The 22,224-nt window shown below is 36.9% G+C and overlaps 2 protein-coding genes across 4 annotated transcripts; one reads left to right on the top strand and one right to left on the bottom strand.

The window, feature by feature from the left end:
* Positions 1–2,869: 2,869 nt before the first annotated feature.
* On the bottom strand, positions 2,870–8,859 carry LOC124170652 (ADP-ribosylation factor-like protein 6). Of its 3 annotated transcripts, none has more exons than XM_046549519.1 (4): positions 8,774–8,859; positions 8,261–8,533; positions 3,586–3,766; positions 2,870–3,452 (listed from the first exon to the last, which is right to left on the bottom strand). In XM_046549519.1, exons 2-4 carry the CDS (start codon positions 8,436–8,438, stop codon positions 3,221–3,223), a joined length of 591 nt encoding a protein of 196 aa, XP_046405475.1. In that variant the 5' UTR covers positions 8,439–8,533; positions 8,774–8,859; the 3' UTR covers positions 2,870–3,220. The 3 variants fall into 3 exon arrangements, with proteins under 3 accessions (XP_046405475.1, XP_046405477.1, XP_046405476.1); XM_046549521.1 differs by having other exon boundaries at positions 8,806–8,841; XM_046549520.1 differs by having other exon boundaries at positions 8,695–8,805.
* A 35-nt stretch (positions 8,860–8,894) lies between these two features.
* Positions 8,895–21,440, top strand: LOC124170651 (putative tRNA (cytidine(32)/guanosine(34)-2'-O)-methyltransferase). Its single transcript, XM_046549518.1, has 6 exons — positions 8,895–9,252; positions 9,390–9,459; positions 13,417–13,595; positions 18,165–18,374; positions 20,175–20,359; positions 20,444–21,440. Exons 1-6 carry the CDS (start codon positions 9,132–9,134, stop codon positions 20,609–20,611), a joined length of 933 nt encoding a protein of 310 aa, XP_046405474.1. The 5' UTR covers positions 8,895–9,131; the 3' UTR covers positions 20,612–21,440.
* Positions 21,441–22,224: the final 784 nt, after the last annotated feature.

Below are 22,224 nucleotides of genomic sequence, written 5' to 3'. Positions count from 1 at the left end.
TTAATCAATGAATCACACATTCCTATATTAGACCACACCCAAAAAGTGATGAAAAGTTTTTACTACAACAGCATTATTTTGCTTGAATTACCATAATGGTATTAATATAATTTCCACTGATATATCCAGTGATGAAAGTATTAAGGATTACATTCCATATATAATTAGAAAAAGTAGGTTCATATGTACACATAAGTTGTATTTTGCACATATAATTGTGTCTTATATTTTTGGTTTTCTTCAGTACCTATATGACACTTAAGAAATTGACAGATGGTGAATTTAAAAAAAAGTTCTGATTCGATCTAGTAAAAATAAGACAGTTTTCGGACACAGCGCACAAAAATAATTGGTACTCCATCAACAGAACTTAAAAAACATGGTAGAAGCATAAAAATGCAGACCTGTGTTAATTGCATTAGACCCAAACAAGACGAGACAGACTGGAAACTCAAAACTGCACATATCACTTAGCTTATACATTTCTGCCTAGAGAAAAAGACCACAAAATTTCATGATCTTACACGCTTGTCCCTAGCTCCCATCCGTATTCTCTCCAGTGCCTTGCTGCTTCAAAGGCTGCGAATTCCCAGACACCCAAAGAACTCACCCCATCCCCACCACGGCCCCTACCTTCCTGTGCTTTCGCAGCCCCCCCCCCCTCCTTCCTCTAGCCGAGCGGATTAGTCAATCTAGTTCCACCAACTTGCCGCTGGCAATACCCTCAGATGGGTAATGTTTTTGTCATTATTATTATTTAATTAATTACTTTACACCTGCATGTATCTTGGTTTTAAAAAGTACATTTTAGTCCTCATCAGTGGTGCAGCAGGGGGGGTTTTGGAATTTAACCCCCACCCCCCAGAGAACTTTTTAAGTTTAATCTATTTAACTTAATTGGATTAATATTACTTATACAGGGTTCCCACTCAACCGTGAAAACCTTAAATGTGTAAACCGTGAAACCTTAAAGCCGTGAATTTCACCTGCCGTGAAAAAAAAAACCTGTTTCAAGGTCTATCACTCACAGACACTGTCCACACATTTATCTGCATATTCAAAGCGCAATTATTGGTCCGTGTGCCGTGATGACAAATAGCCTTTAGCCTGTGCTTGAAAGACGGGTAGCCAAAGTGTTCATTATCCCAGGCGAAAAATCAGACCCTTCTTCCCTTCCCTGCCACCCACTCACAACCGTTAGCCGGCTCTGAATTTTGCCAATGATAAGTGATGTCATTTGAGGTAACACTTTCAGTGCCGCATTTGCATTCACGGCATCTGTCACGTTTTTTAACTTTGTAGTTAACGTGAGACCTGTGATTTTTATGTGATCAATATTTATATCAAAAATGGCTTTTCAACAGACCGTGAATTTGACAACATTTAAACCGTGAAAACCTGGAAAAAACCGTGAATTTCATAACTTAGTTAGAGTGGGGAATCTGTTATAGAATGGTGAAAGGATTTAAAAAATATCCCTCAGAATGCCGTAAAACTCACCATTTTGGACCATTTATCATTATTTTTTATGTCAGAGGGCCCCTGCACCTCCTGCTTACCCTGGCGGGTATGCCACACCCCCAGACCCCCCAGTATTAGTTGCGCCTGAAACCCCCTAGCCTTTATTTTTAGCTGCGCCCCTGGTCCTCATATAGATAATCTGATGATGACAGAGAAATGAAATACATATATTAACTGAGAAATAAAATATATTAACTAACACACAGCAACATCCAGATTTAGGTATTGCGAGATTCAAGGAGGTCACTTCTAACGGTATGATTAACCCACATTTCTTTAAGTTTGGGTGATTCTGAGTGCAAGAAACCACTTGTTTCCTCTGAATAAGAAGATCCAAGAGAAACTCATCTTAAACCCCTACAATGATAACGATGATATTAGAAGCCATTTTTCTTATCACCCAGTTTTCCCTCGAAAAATTCCATCATAAGTACAAAATCTTTGAAAGGACTAAAATGAAACACACTTCTTATTTTAATTTTTATTGAATGGACACTAGGACATCACATATCTTCCCCAAAATGACTTCTTTCCAATTACAACATAACACATTTTGTGCAAAAAATTTTCATCAGCACCAAGTGCTAATTAAATGCATATTAAATGTCAAAAGTCAATAGACAAAAAATATATGAAAAATGCAAAGAAATCTAAAAAATTACTTAAAAATCAACTTTCTATAAACATAATCGACGTAAAAATGAGCATATTTATAAATATTTATTTGATCTACGAAGACTACCTGGGTTTCTCACTGGGTATTTGATTACACCGCTGCCACTATTACCTGTAACGCATCAGTTCTCTTCTTCATCTCAGAAGATAGACACCGACTCATTTCCTGAAATATTGCCAGTAATGTCATTAATCACCCAGTGGTCAGTGGTAAACCCAAGTAGCCTTCCTAAATGCTATACACTGGGAAAATGCATGAGATTAGTCAAACATTTCTTTCTTTGAAATGACAAGAATCAAATGTTTCGTGACATGAGGAGTTGATGAAACTTTTCTTTTCAGTATTGGAGCACCATAAAAAATGAACAACATAGTAGCCTTCTTTCACAATAATGAGTGAAGATGCCAGCACACACAATAATAACAAACCCATGCCTCACCAGAAAAGGAAGAGAGCCTTCTGCATAGGCACATCCATATATGCAATCCTATGTAAAAGCCTGTTTACACGGTACATTAACACATTCAGGTTAATGTATAAATGTATGAATGCAAGAATGAATGCCAAAATGCAGCATATAGGTAACCACCCAATTGTGCGAATGCATGCATAGAAAATAGAACCTGTTCTAATTTGGTTCATGCATTCATACATGTTCCGTTCCAGTCCATAAAAATCATTCATTCTAACAGACATTCACTCGCACGTGTTAATGTATCGCGTAAACAGGCCTTGAAGCATGATATTGCTTTTGGCACAATACCACAACAAACTTAATGGCAAATCAAATCACAATAAATTTAAGGCTAAAGAGGTAGAACATACCACCAATGCTGCTGAAATTTATTTTTCCAAGCTGTACCAAATGTATGAAAAAAGATAATTCATCAATTTATGAAAAAAAACTCCTCTGATATGACAGGCACAATACACACACATTTAAAAATACAGAATATCTTGCTTTTATTAAATACAATACAATAGATGCATAGATACTGGATGAGCATGATTATTGAAACAATGCTATTTCTTCCCTCTAACCTCCTTTTTTCTTTTATCTACGAGATCTCTTATCTGCTGTGTAAGCCATTCCATTCCTTCGTGCAAACCCTCTCCAGATAAAGCATTACTGGCACATATATGCCAAGGCTTATCCATAATTACTTCAAGACCAAGAAGTGATGATATTCTCACAACTGATAAAGACTCCCTCACATCCATCTTGTTAGCAAATAGGAGAATAGGGACTCGCCGACTAGGAAAGAAATTTCTTTTACTGTAATAATTCACTAACGAACAAATATTTAGCATTAGATGGTGCAAAGTTGTGCATTTTTCGAAAGTGATTCAATCACATAGTGCAAAAATATTGGGAAAATAACAAGTACCAGCTTATATCTGGGTGATGTAGAAGTAGCTCCAGTTCATCGCGGACTACAACTAGCCGTAGTTTGTCGCTGCTATCAATAACAAAAATAATTCCATGGCAATCATTGTAATAATTTTCCCAAAGATTACGATACCTGCCTTGTCCAGACATATCAAAGGCTGTGAAGCCAACATTTTGATCTGTTGAGAGTAAAATATTTCCACAAATTATTATGCTATCCTCAATCGATTTTAAACCTCACGGAAATGAATTTCAACTTTAAAATCCATAATTCAACTCACACATGGATTCATTATGCCACAATGGCATTTCCGAGAATTATTTTTTTAAATTTTCATTGAAGCTCTTACACCTAAATCATCAATAATTTATTGAGATTGTGCACAGGAAAAACAGAATGCGCATTTAACCAAATAACTGGCATTCCTTCATTTATGCATTTGTTATCTCAAATATCTGCCAATGTGAATTTGCCCTTACACCAAAAAATATACATCCAAAGTTTAACATACTATTTTGAAATAAAATTTTTGCTTGGAGAAATACCAGTTGCAGTCATCATAGAAGAATTATTCAACCATAGACATTCTCCACACATGAGATGGCTATTCATTTATCACTATAGTGCTCACAGAGTTTCTGTGCACTAGAGTTTCCCCGACCCCAATTGCCCATGGTAGAGGCACTCCAATTGGCTACTGGCGACCAATTCCATTAGCTGGTTCTTGACTCAGAGCGTGCCATGTACATGCAAACTTTCGAAAGTGGTGATGTAAAATAATCACCAAAAGTGTCTGCCTTGCCGACGCATTGGCCTTTAACACAGAAATTCTGTGGATGAGTGACTACAATGGACATCGAGTATAAACATACATACAGTGACTTCTACATGCATCGTTGGGGGAAGGGAGAAGGCCGTATCATCTTGTTTAAGGGTACTGATGCCATGCAGGCAAGAAGATACGGCCTGGAAACCCCAACTGTATATATCGCATTGGTCGCCCAGCTTCACTTTGAAGGCAACGATGTCACAAAATAGCAAGATCTGACATGCTTGTCCTTCATTCCCTCATTTGCAGCCTTATTGTTTGAAAGATTGGGGAGCGCACTCCTTCCCCTCCACTTCTCCTGTACGTGCTTCAGCTGCCCACCCCTTCCTCTAAAAAACTTTGTTTCAATGAAATCGAACTTAGAAAAACCTACCTATTTTAGAAATGCGGCGCATTTTTTGTATCTCGTGCATGTCATCCAGTTGCCGTAAACTATCAAGACATCTTTGGGTCCAGTATGTCACTTACCTAGCATTTGTTCTCCAGAAACAGAGAATTGAAACAGGCTAGATGAAAAAGATCAGTAGGTGAGATGGGGTAGGGATGAAACATGCTTCCATTGCTCTTGTGTCACTAGATATTTCCCTTTGAAGATAATGATTTATGGACTGTGTGGTCTCGGAAAGGAAAAAAAATCAGAGTCATGGGACGATGGAGGGCCGAGGGTTTTTTAAATCTGTGACATAGTCATGTCTTGACCTGGTTGTTATCAAATGGCATTGAGATTCTCCCGATGGTTGTTCAATCTCTTTGTAAGAGTCACACAATGTGCCTGTCGTATTTTGACGTAAAAATTTCCACGGCTGAAATTCTGTTGCATAACCTCTATGAGAGCTTTTAAACAAAATGGTTCAGGAGTAGGACAATCATCGCAGTGCGACGGCGCATGAGAGGGTAGGATTGGAGCTCTTTCCACTCCCTTGAATGGGATGCTGCATTCATTGAAGCATAAATTTAAAATTTTGGATCCAGATCCTGTGCCTTCAGGGAATTTGGACACGAAGTATCTGATTAAGGGCAATATCCACGGAAATTAGGATCCAATTCGACCATCCCCAATAAAAATATTAACATTTATGATAATTAGCTGGAATTTATGCATTTATATCCTTTTTAAAGTGGTATTGCATTCGCTTTCGGTGATTCTTCTAGACTGCCACTCTTGAAGGTTTGTACCCAGCGCACACTAAGTCAAGAACTTGTTTATGGGAATGGACACCGGCAGCCGATTGTAGTGATGCTACCATGGGAAATTGGGCACGAAGAAACCCTCTGGTCCACAGAAACTCTGAGAGCACTATAGGCAATATTTGAAAAATTTGGAATGCATTCTGAAAAAGCCATGTGCCCCTAAACAGAAGCCAACTGTTAGCACTTCCTTCCACCTGAAAATTATGTGCATAAATAACAGATAATATGTAATGACAAGTGAAGAAGAAAGGATAGTGATAGTACAGAAATTATAATAAGTTGTAATAATGAGGCATGTCGGTTTTCATATGGTATTTTCAAAGAAAAAGTCTGGTCTTGTCAATGCCCAAAAAATTAAGAACAGCACTACCTAGAATGTGACAGAGATAGGATACACTTAACTTTAAAGCCATGTTCCATGGTAAGTAAATAGCACAGTAAAAGTCACCAATTTTCTCTTATTTCCTTGTTGAAAAATGAGATAGTCGTTCTAATCACAGTATGGTGGACAGTATGCAAAGGAGACTGAGCTCAGATTAGAAATTATTGCACATTCTTGCAATATTACAATTGATAGGACAAAAAGGACCTAATGACCCCAAGAAGAAGCAACACAAGAATAACAGCGAATGGTCAGCACCTCCATGAGGAGCTGGGAATGTAAGGGCATTGCCACTGCTACCTCATACACAGATGATATAGACCATCCAATTCCTGCTGTGCTGTGAAAAAGTCTGCAGTGATCAAACTTACATTTTTTACTTGCGATCAAAATTACATTTTTATTGCCATACTGACCAGTAAGTTTGACTTTCATCGTGTGCTAAATAATGGAGCAATTGATATTAAGGGAGTCTAAAGAAAAAAGAACTGGCAAGGGGAAGGGCAACATGGTTTCTGTAGAGGCTACTCCTGAGAAAGTCAGCTAGCGTTTCTTTATCAGGATTTGGTTGAGGGGCTAGACATTGGCAAGAAATTCTATGGGGTTCTGATTGATTTCTCAAAAGCTTTCAACGGGGTAGATCATGACGTTCTTATGAATAAAATATATTTGCTTGGCTTGCATTGCAGGGTTGTAAACTGGATGAATTCCTTAGTCTCAGGAAGATCACAAAGGATCAAAGTCAGCAATGTATACCCAATGAGTTCTGAGATGCGGCAAGAAAGTGTGCTCGTACCTTTAATATTTATTATCTTCGTAAATGATATTAGAATGAATATAAATAGCCCTAATGGAATGTTTGCGAATAATGGTATTATTTATAGAGTAATGGACAAAGTATATGACTGTGATATCTTCAGTGGCGCCGACTCCATGGGGCCCGAGCCCCCTCAAAAATTCGTTATGAGGGGTGTGAGGAAAATATGTGTCAGGCTTGTCGATTTTCCCCGGAGTGTCCAGATATCGAGATTCGAGTTATCAGGGTTCTAATTTTGATCATATGACTCTTCTAAAATGCTTAAGAAACTTAAAACTCACTACTTATAATATTTCCCGGGGCAAGATCCCCGGTTAGGGCCCCCCCAATAATTTTTGTAGGTCGGCGTCCCTGGATATCTTACAAAATTACCTAAATGTTTTGGAGAAATGGTCACATGAGAATAAAATGGTGATCAAGGCAAGCAAAGTTATACTTAATAGATTTCAGAAAGGCAGGCAGGTTATATTGAATGATTACTATATCATTGGTAAGTTACTGACAGAAACATATAGTTGTGGATATCTAAGAGTGACGTTAAGCAGGGATTTGCAATGGGGACATCATATCGAAAGGACTACGACCAAAGCTTTTACAATATTACACTTTTTAATGATATCTCTAGGGAAGAGCTGCAGCAAAACTAAAGATTTTGCACATAGAACATTTGCTAGACATATCTTAGATGTAAGTTTGGGATCCTCACCTGAAAGGGAACATCAAACACATGAAAAAGTACAGCACTCAGCTGCAAGGTTTACGGTGGAAAATTTTAAAAGGAAGGCAGTTCTACAGAGATGCAAAAATTTTTAGGCTAGAGATTAAATCGAAACTTGAAGCATTTACGTGGTGGAAGGGCTCCATATTAATAATGAAAAACACTTTGTCACTTCCACAAAATTTGAATTTAGGCTAGAGATCATTGAAGCAAAGGAGGAAAGAAGCAGGAACTAAAGATATCCATAACGCTTACAATGGTGATCCTGCATGGAGGGACCCATCCAACAGGATAAAAGGATGTTCCATAAATACGAAATCAATTTTTAGCTTACGGGCCCCCTGAAATCTTTCACTAAACCAAAATAGTTTTTTCAAGCGGTCGTTTACTCTTAATGTACAGTCACTGCGATTAAAGCAGGCAAAAATACCTCATGATTCAAACCTATGGTCTATCACAAATACTAAAATTGATACAAATGGAGACGATGTATTGACCATGATATAATAAAATTAACTTCAGTTACCAGGCCGTCCAGTTTAGTTTATATGGCCTAAGTATGTACCCATTTGGGTTAATTTCGTGAGTGTTTTAGTCGCTATGGTTGCTGAGTAGTATTACCGCTCTAAGCATCAACTAAATGGAACCTCTATTTTTCTGACTACGGGCAATCATAGGGTACCGTGGAAAATAAGACGCATCTTGATTAAACATTAATGAAAAATTAAAACTCACTTTGAAACTTGTGAACATTGAAGCCAACCGTAGGAACTATTTCTTGAGCTTGGCATTCATTGGGTTTGAAATAATTGAGAATGGTCGACTTCCCGCTGTTATTAAGACCTATTACAAGCACATTAACTTGCTGCTTCCTTAGGCCCATGTAATTAACAAGTTTTTCTAACAGACCCATCCTATGAATCACTACCAGAGTTAGGACGAAAAAGCTTTGACACCAGAGTCCTACGAGGACATCTCCATCTACGGACGAGGATACCTCACGGAATCCTAAAGGAAAAAAGCAGAGATTGGTGGTACAATGGATGCCAGAACGACATTCTCTAATTATCTACATACCGACATCAACCCATGGAACATTTTAATGACTAGAGTAAATTCACGTAGAAACAAGCACACATAATTATTCTCAATCTATTCCAAATCGATACCTATGGATTAATTCAAATGACATTTCAGCAATAAAATAGTATACATTATACTGGATATACAATGGAAACCAATACAAACAAACGTAATCAACAGTTCACGGGCACACGAACATGAATCTGAACACCGATTGACCGATGACCGCCGATGACAACAATCAAACAAATGACTACCCCAGACAATTGCAAGACCAGACAATCCGCGGACGGGACCAACATGCAGGAATGATGCAGGAGTAGTTTACCGGCTTTACTGTGTTTGTGGTGTTTGTTGCTAAATTATGTGTTAATAAAATGATTATCTTTGGAGTGAGTGCTCAGTTAATATAATAGCGACGGAGATTAGTCTCCTTTTGTTGTTATTTCTATTGTTTCGGTATCATCGAGTGTGCCATCGAGTGTCGTTCAATAGAGCAAGCACTAGTGTAAGAAATTCTGAAATGGGTAAAACTTCTAAAGACAAAAGGGATGTTTATTATAGACTTGCGAAAGAAGAAGGATGGCGAGCAAGGAGTGCTTTCAAATTAATCCACATCGATGACTATTTTAAAATTTTTAAGGGTAAAGATAATTTAATGGCTATTTATATGTCCATTATTATTATTCCATAAATATTTTGAGCAATGGATGTAATTATTTTTGTCAGATGGCGTTTGCTCTCCATTTCGTTAGGATGTCATCGAGCATTTATGTTTCAGATGTAAGGCGGGCTGTTGATTTATGTGCCGCACCTGGTAGCTGGAGTCAAGTGCTTTCCAAAAAGATCGGGTAAGTGAAAAAATATCCAGTTGTATGTTATATATCATCATAACCATCTCCTAGGTTTTCTCGTGATAGCACTTATAAACGAATTTTGTAAAGTCTTCATGGGCCGTGTTATTATATAGCTACTCATATATACAACTTAGTCTTCACCACCAATCTAACACTGTCTCTCACTTCAAGCCATCCACAGTAGAATGAGTTAGGTATTCCCCAATTTTCTGTGTGTGTTCATGGCATATGGGTCTTGTCAATGTTTACCTTCCGAAAAATCACTGACATGCAGAGGCTGCTAGAATAAGGAACGGTCTATCGCAGTAACTTGGTAACCAAGTTACTGCGATTGACCGTTTACAATTGTAAATTGTGTGGCTCTCCGCATCGAAGGTACACGAGTATGATCATTTTTACCTGTGATTCATCCCTTCTAATAGTCATCGTGAGGTTACATTGACAAAATTGTCATGCTTATTTGTGAGTGTAATTGATTTTCCTTAACTTTTTGTCAAACAAGTTCTAAGAATACTAATAATGAATTTTAAGATGGATTTACTCTATTCGATGCTTTAGAGTGTGAGAATTGGTAGAAGTGAGTGAAAGCATTAGGGAAGAGAAAATTTTCCTGCTGCCATGTCAGCTTGCTTTTCAGCCTGGAAGAATTACACAAAGCCCATGAAATTGGCAAATTCACAGATTTATTTGTCTTAATTTTTGCTGAAACAAAGTATTTCAAATGCAGTGATATCTGAATTAAGCGACCACTGATGGTTTTGCTGAAAAGTGGTTTCTAATCATGGTATTGATAAAATCAGGTCTGAAACTAGGAGTTTTGTCATGGGAGGCAAAGATCAGTTTGCTGCCCCCCTCACCTGATGTCCCCTCCCACCCTCTCTCCATCATCACTAAAATATAATACATCTGTTTAGTGGCACAGCAAGGGGGGTTTCGGAGGATAAAACCCCCCCAGAGCTCAGAAATTTTTAAGTTAAATCTATTTTAGTTAATTGCGTCAATATTACTTATAAAATAGTCTGAGGATTAATAAAATATTCCTCAGAAGGCCGTAAAACTCACAATTTATCTTCATTTTTTCTGGTGGAGGGCCCCCGCACTTTGTGCTTACCCTGGTGGGTATGCTGTACTCCCGGCACCCCCCAGTATTAGTTGCACCTGAAACCCCCTAGCCTTAATTCCTAGCTGTGCCCCTGCATCTGTAAGCAATTTTTTGTGATGTGATAGTTGAAATTACATATGGATTGTTTGCGTTGAAGAGGCTTAATTAATATTACTTTATAATTTAATAACAAATGTTAAATAATTTTTTAAATAAACTTTTCAAATTTTGACACCCCCTGAAATCAGTCACCAGGGCCCCCCCCCTGTCTACCCTCCCTAAGTTCCGGGCCTGGGTAAAGAAGTCATGTGCATTAATATTTGCATGTGACCATAATGCATTGTGCATTGGTCCCAGCTTGTTATATCTTGAATTCACATGAAAGCCTGTAGTTTGTCGACAATGGTTTTTAACGTAGACACAGTAAATGGAGTTGCAGGTCAGAGATTTCTTTCATTACCAAACATTATTATGGCTGCAATGTTACTCTCAGATGCCTCATACCAATTTTATAATAGGTTGCTGGTGAACACCATTATAGTGGGATTCAAATCTGTGACCTTTGGATGATCACCATTAAGGCTGATGTAAATTAGCTGTTATTCGTTAACATATCATATGCGTTAGGGACTGATTTGCCATTTTTTTTCAGGAGAAAATCGCTAACCTATTCACTAGGTGCTAATTTTGCCTTATCTTTTTCTTGTGAGAAGAAAATCTTCAAATTATCGTGGAAAGAACAATTTATTCATCTTATTTTTTCCTATAACGTATTGCGCTTAGATTTTTCTTGAATTACACCGTAAAAATATATATTTTGCTTTTCTATGCAGTCCAAACTTGTCCCCATTCCCCATTTGAGTCATTGCCGTGTGATTCTTAATGGTGGTCCTAACCAGATGAGCAATTTTCATTTGCAGTCTAAGTTGCTTTTCCCACTTGATGAGGGTTAAGTACTCCATCGTGCAATATGTTATATGATCAATCGTGAGTCATGAAATCATGTGGAAAAATTATCCAAATGCATATTTTTTTATGGGATATGAATTTGACGTAATGTGAGTTTTAAGGTTATCAATAGAGATGGGTCTGTTGTGGTTCCCGGTTCTCAGTACTGCCGATTCTTGGGTATGGAACTGGTATCGAGAACCGATCGCATAAAGTCGGTTCATTAGAACCGGCTCGATGCGGTGGCGACGATTTCAATTTGGTGCGTAAAGCGGAAGTGGTTTGCAGTGTATTCAAAGCCTAAAAGTGAAAAAAGATTAAAAAACGTATATATTACTTTCTGATTGCATGGCGTCCATGTTTTATTCTTTTGAGAGTTGCTCGCGCATGTAAGGATTCATCAGTTTGTCATTCTCGCCAACATTGTAACATGTCCGTAGCCGCGGCCGCTTTCAAACGAGCTGTAGCTGACTTTTTGCCTGCCGCCGTCTATAGCACAGCGCCGTTCTTTCAACTTACCACAGGCCGTTCTTTTAACTTACCGCACGGCGCCCATTTCAATCCAGCCCGGCGATGCGACGTCTCCAGCGTGAAATATACTCATATACTACATTGAGGCCAATTTCAGACGGTACGACTTTTCCCCGGCCAGCGTTCAAAGGCATGGAAAAGTGTGGTTATCCTGCAGAATGCAACACTGCATTACAATTTCTGCGTTAACTCACGGCCGCCCAATTTATCCATGGTGTCGCTGTACCGGTGTGTTGTGTAGGTTATTGTTGAGGTTATAAAAACTGTGACAGTGAAGCATCAGAATAAGTTGTCAATTAAAGCAAAAATTTAAGCTTCATCACAGAATATATTTTGAACCGACACACAAGTTACATCAAATTAATGGATGATGTCGCCAGAAGTTGGGGGAGTTTCACTATTGATCCTGCTGCTATACTAACTATCTATGCAGCATGTAAACTGTGCTCCAAGCATATTTTGCGCAGCCCTTCAAAATCAACATCCACCACTACTGTTATTATTTAACGCCTGTTCAGCTCTGCAGGCAATATTTCTGGCAAAAAAAGAATAGATTGGGGAAAAATGTTGAAATTTTGAAATTAAAATCTGGAGAAAGAACCAGTGGCTGCCTGATGTAATGTGACATTTCGGTCGATTATGCATTCTTTAACAACATGTTATTTAAAACTTTTACTTGGCAAATAAAATTATGGAGACGATCTTAAGTTTTTTTAAAGAGCTTTCCTGCTAATTTACATCTTTAGTGAAGTTATTTTCATTCACTTCTTGTGGTTGTTCATTTGAATTTGCCATTAATTCAGATAATAAGAGTTCATCCTTGGAACCGAGTATCGAGAATGGAGAACCGATGGGGGAGAACCGGTCCGGTACCGAGAACCGAAAAAATTTAGGAACCGACTCATCCTTAGTTATCAATGCAAGTTATTTAACATGTTACTTCTCAAATTAATTTCCATCGGTTTGTAATCATTAGTGATGACAGAATATTCACTAATAGGGTGTAGTGAAGTAAAATACTTCTCCAAAAAAAAATAATGCTGTGGTTTAATCCTGTTGAGGAGAGTTGTTAATGTAGCCAGTTTGAATTCATTGTGTCTTTTGTTGTTCATAGTCCTTTTAAATAGTATTATCTTCTCTCAGGCAAAAGCATTGATCCTTCCATTCATGATATGAATTTTTAAAAATTAAATGGATACTTCAGACTCCATCTTACTATGATTGTGAATGTTGAATGCTAATTTTTTCATGCAATGCTTGTGTGTTGAAGTAAAAATTTACATCAATATTCATTATAGTTTTAATTGAGTTAATCTTCAGCCTCCTTGTATAGATTGAAACCAATTAATATTTTATTTGCCATTATCTAGGAATGGTGAGGGAGGAGAAAATGCCAAAATTGTGGCCGTAGATTTGCAAGCAATGGCACCAATAGAGGGGGTGTTCCAGATTCAAGGAGACATCACTAAACTGTCTACTGCCACTCAAATAATTAATCATTTTGAAGGTGATAAGGCTGATCTTGTTGTGTGTGATGGTGCACCTGATGGTATGAAGGGTATTTTTATATACTATAAAGGATTCCTATTGGATTGATCTGAAATTGATTAATCGTTTGTGTTTCGAACCTGACTTTTTAATTTTGAAGTGCATGCATGCAGGGCCAGATTTACCATAAGGCAAAATAGGCACGTGTCTAGGGGCGTCGCAGTCCAAGGGGGCACCTTCTGACACCTTATGCGAGTGGCTATGTCTCATCGTAAAAATCGGGGAGGGGAGGGGCTCAAGTGAGGAGGATAACTCAATGGAGAGGTGCCTATGGCGTAACTTTGGGTAAATCCGGCCCTGCATGCATGCCTTTTGCCTGAGGCATTCCATGCGACTTTAGACTGGAATCAACCCTTGAGATATCAGATTTTGATGAATATTTAGTTCAAACCTCAAGTAAAAAAATCTTTTTAAAACAGTGTGTCCCAACAAAAAGGTCCTCATGAACAGTGTAAACAAGAAGAAGACCACTCTTGATCAAAATTATTGTGTAGAAATCATTTTGTTCTGTGTTAATATGCAATTTCATTTCCTAATTCCATAGTATCAGAAGAGATTCTATGTAATGTGACTCGTAGACATAATTTAACACATTTAATTCAGCATTTCCATGAGATGTGCAGAAGTAGAAGTGCCAGGGTAGCCTATGATACTCTCTGATTCACTATCTTTCAATCTCGCTCCCCATGATATATAATTTTTAAGTATTTCTTTCAGCTACCCCTTGAAGTCGGTACTACTCTTCACCCATTTTCCTGGTATTTAAAGTAATTTATTATGCATATTAACTTTCATCTTTAATCTCCAAATTATTATAGTTTATTGAGCTCAATCCCACATTTAAATGGTGCACTCTCATGTGAATCGACCCTCATCCTTCTCTCGTGGGCACTCGAGGGTTATTTTCCTTCATATGAAGGCATGGAATGTTGGGAAAAATTAATTTATGGTATTACTCTGATAATGTGAAATTAAAGTAGAAATTCTGAGAATTAGAGGTAAGCTATAATTCTGGAATGGTTAATTTTTATGTGGTACATCAAAATATTTTGGCTCAATGCTTTGCTATTTTAATTCAATATTTTTTCAGCAGCCTTTTTTTTAATGTGTATAATTTTCTCCTCTTACATTTCCAAAGTCACTAACAACCACAGAAATTTCATGTCTCTCTTTGTATTTTTTATAAAAAATATAATAAAATCTTCAATATTTATGTACTTGAGCTTCTTGAGCACTGCTGTTTTAAAGAAAATGATTGACTCATCTCCTTCACCATGGTCACCTTCTGCCATGACCCGTTTTGACTCCTGCAGGTCTATTCTAATAAACGAGGCCATACGTATGGCCGGCCGTAACTTTCTTATGGCCTGACCCGAAATTACCGCCTATACCGATTCCACTCTCGGGGGGCCATATCGTATGGCCCGGCCAAAAGTCTTAACGCCCTTTCTGCAGGCAAGTATGAGAATTATAATTGGTACTATAAGTTGGGTTCACTTTTTTGGAACACTAGTCATTTTTTGAGAAGGAAGTTTGTTCTAAGGTGGATAAAAAATTAATTCTATGTTCCTTAACTGAAATGGACTCTTATTAAAGGATAAATTTGGTTTTTCTTTAAACTGTGATCAGGCGGCAGACGCTGGAGATCTTTAAAAAAAGTGAAGAACGCAAATCACGGACGAGAAAAAGCAGAAGAAATTTGTACACGATCGGTACCCTACAGTATTATAATATTCGTGAATTGTACATGTAATGGATAGAGTAAGAACATGATATCCTATTGTAGTTCTAACCCCATTTCTCTCCTTCCAATGGTGTAACTATTGTCTCATGGCTGCAATAATTTGCCCTCAAAAGCTGTAGAAATCCAGCCAATGCACAAAATCTAAAGATGAAATTAAAACCTTAAGTTTCATTAATTTTATTATCAGAGGCTTATGTTAAGGTAGCTGTATAAAATTAAAACATCAATATGAGAAAAGCATTCTTTCCTTGATTTGTGGACGACGTTTGTCCTTTACGCATCGACTTACTGAAGATTGCCTTATACTGCCAAAAAATGTGTTGCCCTATGTTTCTTAGATATCCTCCCTCATGAATGGTAATGCTACGAGAATCTTAAAATATAAAACATTTAATAGCGGATATTTCAAGCTACCTACAGCTTTTCGAAACAAGTAAGAAATCTGCTAGCAAATGTAGCACAGAATGCAAATAAAAGCCCGTTCCTCCGTTCACTTTAACAGAGCATCCTTTAAAAAAGTATTTCTAACTTTTTAACTTCAAGCGAACTTTTAGTTCATCCACTATATCTATTTACGAATTAAGTAACAACTTCTTTTGACGCGCGGAAATATTTAATGAAAATATCCATCATCGTATGCGAACGGCCGTATCCGGATTACACGTAATCCGTATACTCCTGCTTTCAAGATGAAATCGGTGTCTTTATTTTATATATCTAGCCAATGCCCGTTGAATCCGTGTATGTGCTCCCCCGCAATATTCATATATTTCTTGAAACAATCTCTATATAATCGACGACACTCCGTAAATTTCTTCTATAATTCCGTAGGCAAGCAATGTTATTTCATATGGCCCGAGTTATGACCGCCTCTTAGGCAGGCCATATTATTACGGCCTTTAGGCCATAGCTACCGCCCGACTTATGGCCTTTCGCTCAGAGTAGAATCGCTCGAAGCCATACGTATGTCTCGAGGCCGTAGTTATGGTCGATTTCGACTTATGGCCCGGCCATACGATTATTGGAATAACCCCCCTGGTTATCTGTTGATACTCCATTTCTGGAATCCAAAGTTACTTTCATGGATTGTAACAAATCTGCCAAGGATTCTTGAAACTCTGTAGTTTTCTGATGGCTGAATTGGTTTCAAATAAATACATAGTTTGTGCATATTCTTCTTCTGACATGGAGCATCATTCTCTCTTGATGAAATCTTAATTTTGCTCCTTAGCAAGTTTGTGATTCATCCATGATATCTAATATTTATTTCAGAAAAAAATATTTACGGCATGTAATGCAAATCTTTAAACCTTGGTTAGTGCCTGAGATACAAGAAATCAAAATAAATTGTCTTCAAATGCATTCTGAGCTGTAAATGTTGTGGGCTATGAATGAGATGCATAATTAAGAGTGGCATGATAAGTTTCATCTTCCCTTTCCATTTGTTCCTACTCTCCAACTCTCTGCATAACTTCTACACAATCATGAGGCAAATTTCAATGAAAGGGTTTCTCATCAGCATTAATGCTTCATTTTTTTATCCCCCAGTCCACATCTTAATCCATAGTGGTTGGATGCTTAGTTGACTACCAATAGTTACCACTAATCTTCAAAATGGGAATTCATTAGAAAATGCGCATGTAGGTATGTCTCTTGCTTCGCCATTATCTTCCAATGTATTACTGCTTCTCAGTTTGAGCTGAATCCTCATTTCACTATTTCTAGATCAATACACTTCACCTAATCAAATGCTTGCCTTTGTTTAGTAACCAGAGATGGACAAAATTCAGTGAAGCACGAACCTCTTGAATACGTTATTGATATTCATGTAATACCTATATATAATTACCATTATAATACATAATCATCTACTCTGACCTGGATCATCCACCCTGGAACAGCAAAATTGGGAAGCCCCATCCAATCTGATCCTTGTCAAATATGTCTCTCTATCCCTATTCTCCCTTTAGTACCCATGCCTTTACAAACCAATGATCATTTCATATTTACCTTTCACTATGGAAAGTTGATGTGTAGTAAAGATTGAAGTGACAAGTTCTATTTAGAAGAAATATAGAAGGGAATAAATCACTCTTGCAGCCAGTGACCCACTATGTCAATTGTTCACATCATTGTTTAGCATTACATAAACACCATTATCCCAAGAACCAATTTATTTAGCTCTTATACCAAAGAAAACAAGCTGAAGTAGAAAATACAGCCCACAAGATGTTAGGAACCCAGAATATTATGATCTGTGCCAAATTTAATATGATATTTTATGTTTGGAAATATTTATATATTTAGTGTTTACAACATCATCTCAGTGTTAGCAATAAATGCCAAGTTTTGGCATAATGTCTTGTCAGCAGATTTTTTTCTTGTCTTATTGTCTCCCCTAGAAGTGAAAATATAAAGTTAAGTGGTAAAAGTTAACGGAAAGCAGTCTTTAATGTAAATGGGCTCTTAAACATCATTGTGCAGGAAGAATGAAAAATTCTCTCTCTTCAGTGAAAGAATACCCTTCCAAATTTTTATACAATATTGTTAAAGTATGTAGCCATGAGCTATCCTTTCAAATTTCAAATTGTGCTGGTAATATTTTTTTAAATGGCCATTATTAACCTTTTTTCTTTATTTACACAACTTTTTTAATGATATTTTGGGGAAGAATTTTTTTCTACCAATATCCATTGCAATCTGAGAGGACAAATGGTCAATTCCAGTTGGAAGTAGGTTGAAGTGACTTATCTCTATTTTAGTAATTATAAGTAGTTTCATTATTTACCATCATTAATTTGTATGGTGACACCTCTTATTTTGTAGTGACTGGACTCCACGATATGGATGAATATATTCAACATCAGCTTCTACTTGCTGCATTAAATATTACAACCCATGTTCTTAAAGAAAAGGGCACATTTGTGGCCAAAATTTTTCGTGGCAAGGATATAACATTCTTGTATGCTCAGCTTTCACTATTCTTTTCATCGGTTACTGTGGCCAAACCACCTAGTTCCAGAGCTTCTAGTATTGGTTTGTACATTTGTTCAAATACTCTTTACGTATTTATAGTGAAATGGAACAAGTCCAATGAATATTTTACTCTTGCACAGTACATATATGTTGCTCTAACACCTCAAGTGCGGATGCCATGGAAGTGATTTGTTCTTGGTGTGGAAACATATCTGGTGCTATCAAGAGATCTTTGTCAAAAGAATTGCCATATTCTGATTTTTTACACTTAGCTAGTTTCTTCCATTTTGACTGACTTATCATCTACACCTGCATAGGTCTACGTCCCATCAAAGCCACATCAGTGGGTATGTTGTGGGAGATGTTTTAAGGCCACCAGCCATTAATGTGTTTTTGCACTTAATGATAAAGGTGTGTGTTGGTCAGGGGCCATAATGTCAAGTGATTTTATTTTAGAGAAGTGCCTTGCTCGACCATCATGGATTTTGATTTAATATTGTTGGAATGAATATGCAGATTTCACTTGAATATTGGTAAAATATTATGTTCCCTAATGATATACTTGCTGAGATATGTCATTTGTTGAACCTATTTCACTGCCTCCTGCAGCCTAAGTTTGCTTTTTTGTGCCAACTTTGAGACAATATATCTCCAACAATATCTGATGAGAAGAAAGGTAATGTCATGATGCTTAAATTGTGCTTCTCTATCTAACAAAATTAAGAATAATATCTAAAAAATTATTGTATTCACTTGCTTATGTTATTTAGATAATTGAGCTTAAAAACTGCCAAAGAAAAACAAGCTTGTTAAAAGGAAGTTTGAATTCATGTGCCTCTGTAAATATATGTGCAGTACTTGTAATATTTTCTATGAAATATTAATGAAATTATAGTTTACTAAAGTATTAAATTGAATGAGCAAGTATTGAACTTTCCATTTCTTTATCAGTTGATTGTAAAAATTTGTTTCTTATAAAAACACCAAGAAATGCCATAGAAAAGGCTGGAGACATAGATTTTGATATGGAAGAAAATACATATATGAGGTGAAGAGGTGATATGATTGAATGAAGGAGGAGGTCATGAATGGATGAGCGGAGAGGGAAGTATGCTGTAGGGAAGGGGGAGGAAGAGAATGGGATGGAATAGAAAACATAGGTCTGGATGTTATGCAAGAGGGGGACGGGCCACGGTGATCAACGTAAACGTACCAATTAAACATTCCATTAAACATTTTAGTCCGTTTGACTCCTAGGTAGACCAAAAAATTATGTAGTATGTATACTGTATCAAAATAAAATAGGGGCATTCAAATAAGCCTGAGAAGTCATTTAAGTAAAGGTTCAACCCTTCCACTTAAGAATGTCCTCTGGGGAGCTCTGTTAGAGCAGCCTCCATAAGTATTTAGGTGTGTTCAGATGTGTCCCCTGCAATTTGACTGTTTATTGTTTAACACTGTTGATTTCTTCTATTCAGTTTGAATTAAATGAGTTTGTATTAGCAGCCATCTTCATACTATGGTCTAATTCCATAGTGGTCATTAATTTTATCTGTAACCTCTTTACCCCCCATTATTGTGGTATGAGAAAAATGGAAAATTAGTTCTTGGTGAAAATTTTTTCCCCCATATTCGTCCTTATATTGTAGCATGCAAAAAAACTTCATGAAAAACTGATTTCATTGATATTTAACCATCTGAACCATGCCTCTAATTTCAGAGTATGGCTTTTTTATTTTTATTTTGTTGCTTAATTATTTTACAAATCATATTTAGCCAATTGTGAAATCAGTCTTTTGATCAAATCAAGTATTAAAGGTGCGGCAATAACTTTTACTCCTTACTCTCTTTTAATTCCAGAAGCATTTGTTGTGTGCCAGGGTTACAGTCCACCACCAGGCTATATTCCAAACATGGAGAATCCCATGATGGGGGGTGGTTATTCCGAAGAGTTCCTTAAAATGCATGGAATTACTAGGATGATTGTTCCATTTGTTGCTCTTGGAGATTTGTCAACTTTTGATTCAGATACAACAATAGAGCTGGTACTTATTATTGATAATTGATAATTTATTGAAGTGCTATTTTTTAATGTATATATTTTATATTATGATGAATCTTATTAACAGGAAGGAGGTGGGTTAGGCTATAAGAGTAAGGATGCAACACAACTTCCAATATCTCCCTTCTATGAAGAGTCTCTTAGTTTGCGTAGGAAAGATGCTCTTGCCAAAACAGAAGACATGTTGAGTAAATTGGCAGTTAGCTCAGGAAGCTCTTCTCATCTGGATGGATGATGGGGCTCTCTCTTACTTACAAGTGCCTCATTGTTACACTGAAGACTTAAAAAAATTTACTTTCCACTTTGCAAAATGCCCATCTTCTTCAGGTGAAAATTTTCATTGTTTTCTCGTTTGTTATTCAGCTTTAATTAGCTGCACAGCTTCAGTCAAATATTTGAAGAAAATATACAATGCTATTCATGTCTCAGTGTGGTCATCCACTCCATAAAAAGTCGATTACAAAAAAGACCCATGGAGCACATGCTACATGTAAATGGCATTCGTTTGTAAATCAATTCTTAGGAATTATTTAAGTATGTACCTTGAATGCAGCTGTTAAGGTTAAAAATTTCAAATGAAACCAACTTCGTACTTTCCACTCAGATTTATAAATACCCCAATTGATTTGGAAAACTAAGCTTCAATATCAAGGTGAAGCCAGCTAAAAAAGTGTTGCATAACCACCTTATATAGTTACATGCATTTATTTCTGTAAGGAGTGAGGGGAAGGCAAGTGAGGGAAAGAGAGGAGCAGGGGCGATTGGTGTGGTGAGGGAGGTGTGTTCCGTTAGGGACGGCCACTCCCTCTCCCTCAACTTTCCACGCCCTCACAATCCTCCCTCCTCCCTACATCCCTTGAAGTGATATTTAGTCGTGGAAAGCAGCCACGGTATATATAAAGCTGTGTTGAAAGCTCAAATTTTGTTTCATTTACAATATTTAATGTTCTTGATTTCTAAAAATTTCAAATGAATTCTCTATTTTAATAGGTTTTAAGGTGTTGTACAAAATGCAGATATATTTTTCTTGGCAATGGAAATAAATGACATTTTAATTGCAGATAGTATTATAAGTTTGATTTTCTACTTTTTTCCTCTTGCAATTAGCATTACGTTATTTACAATAGAAATAACTCCACACGCTTGAGAGCGTTCTCTACAGTAGGTCAAGATTTTGTCAATTGATCTACTGGTAATGTGATCAAGGGGTTTTAATATTTTACACAATGAGTTTTGTTTTTAAGTACTAGTTTACTTGCATTTGCCATCTTTGGTATTATTTAGGTATGGGTCAGTTGCTTTTTTTGGTTTCAGTGTGTCATTGTCCAATTGATAGTACATATTGAAGATGATCATCTTCTATTATTGAGGATGAATATCTTCAATTATCTTCTATAGTATGCTCATTTCGGATGTTGGTGATTACATCTTTGAGACTGGATTTCCTTTTTCTATTATTGGAAACATGCAAGGCAGTCAGCCTTGTGTAGAGGGATTATGTGCTGGTCCTGAAACCAGAGCTATCGTAAGGGGTGCTCTGTGAGGGGTGAAAAATTTTTCATGCGACATGAGGAAGGTCCACAGTGGCTGAAATCGAAAAAAGCTTGCCATAAATTTTTTTTTTCATTTATAAATTTGGAAAAAAGTACATATTACATTTTCTAATTATAGAATAATCAGTAAACGCATTACTGAAATAATTTCTTTTGTAAGTCATTTTTTTTAGCAGGAGACGTCTGTCATATACTAATCAATATTTCAACTCCAATGGTGGATCCAAAAAACCAAACCTACGCATTTGTAGTATTACCTATGTCGCAAGTCTTGTAGGTCGAACAACTTTCAGTT

This window comes from Ischnura elegans, chromosome X (genome assembly GCF_921293095.1).
Source record: "Ischnura elegans chromosome X, ioIscEleg1.1, whole genome shotgun sequence".
Classification (NCBI taxonomy): domain Eukaryota; kingdom Metazoa; phylum Arthropoda; class Insecta; order Odonata; family Coenagrionidae; genus Ischnura; species Ischnura elegans.
This window is presented reverse-complemented; position numbering and strand designations above follow the sequence as displayed.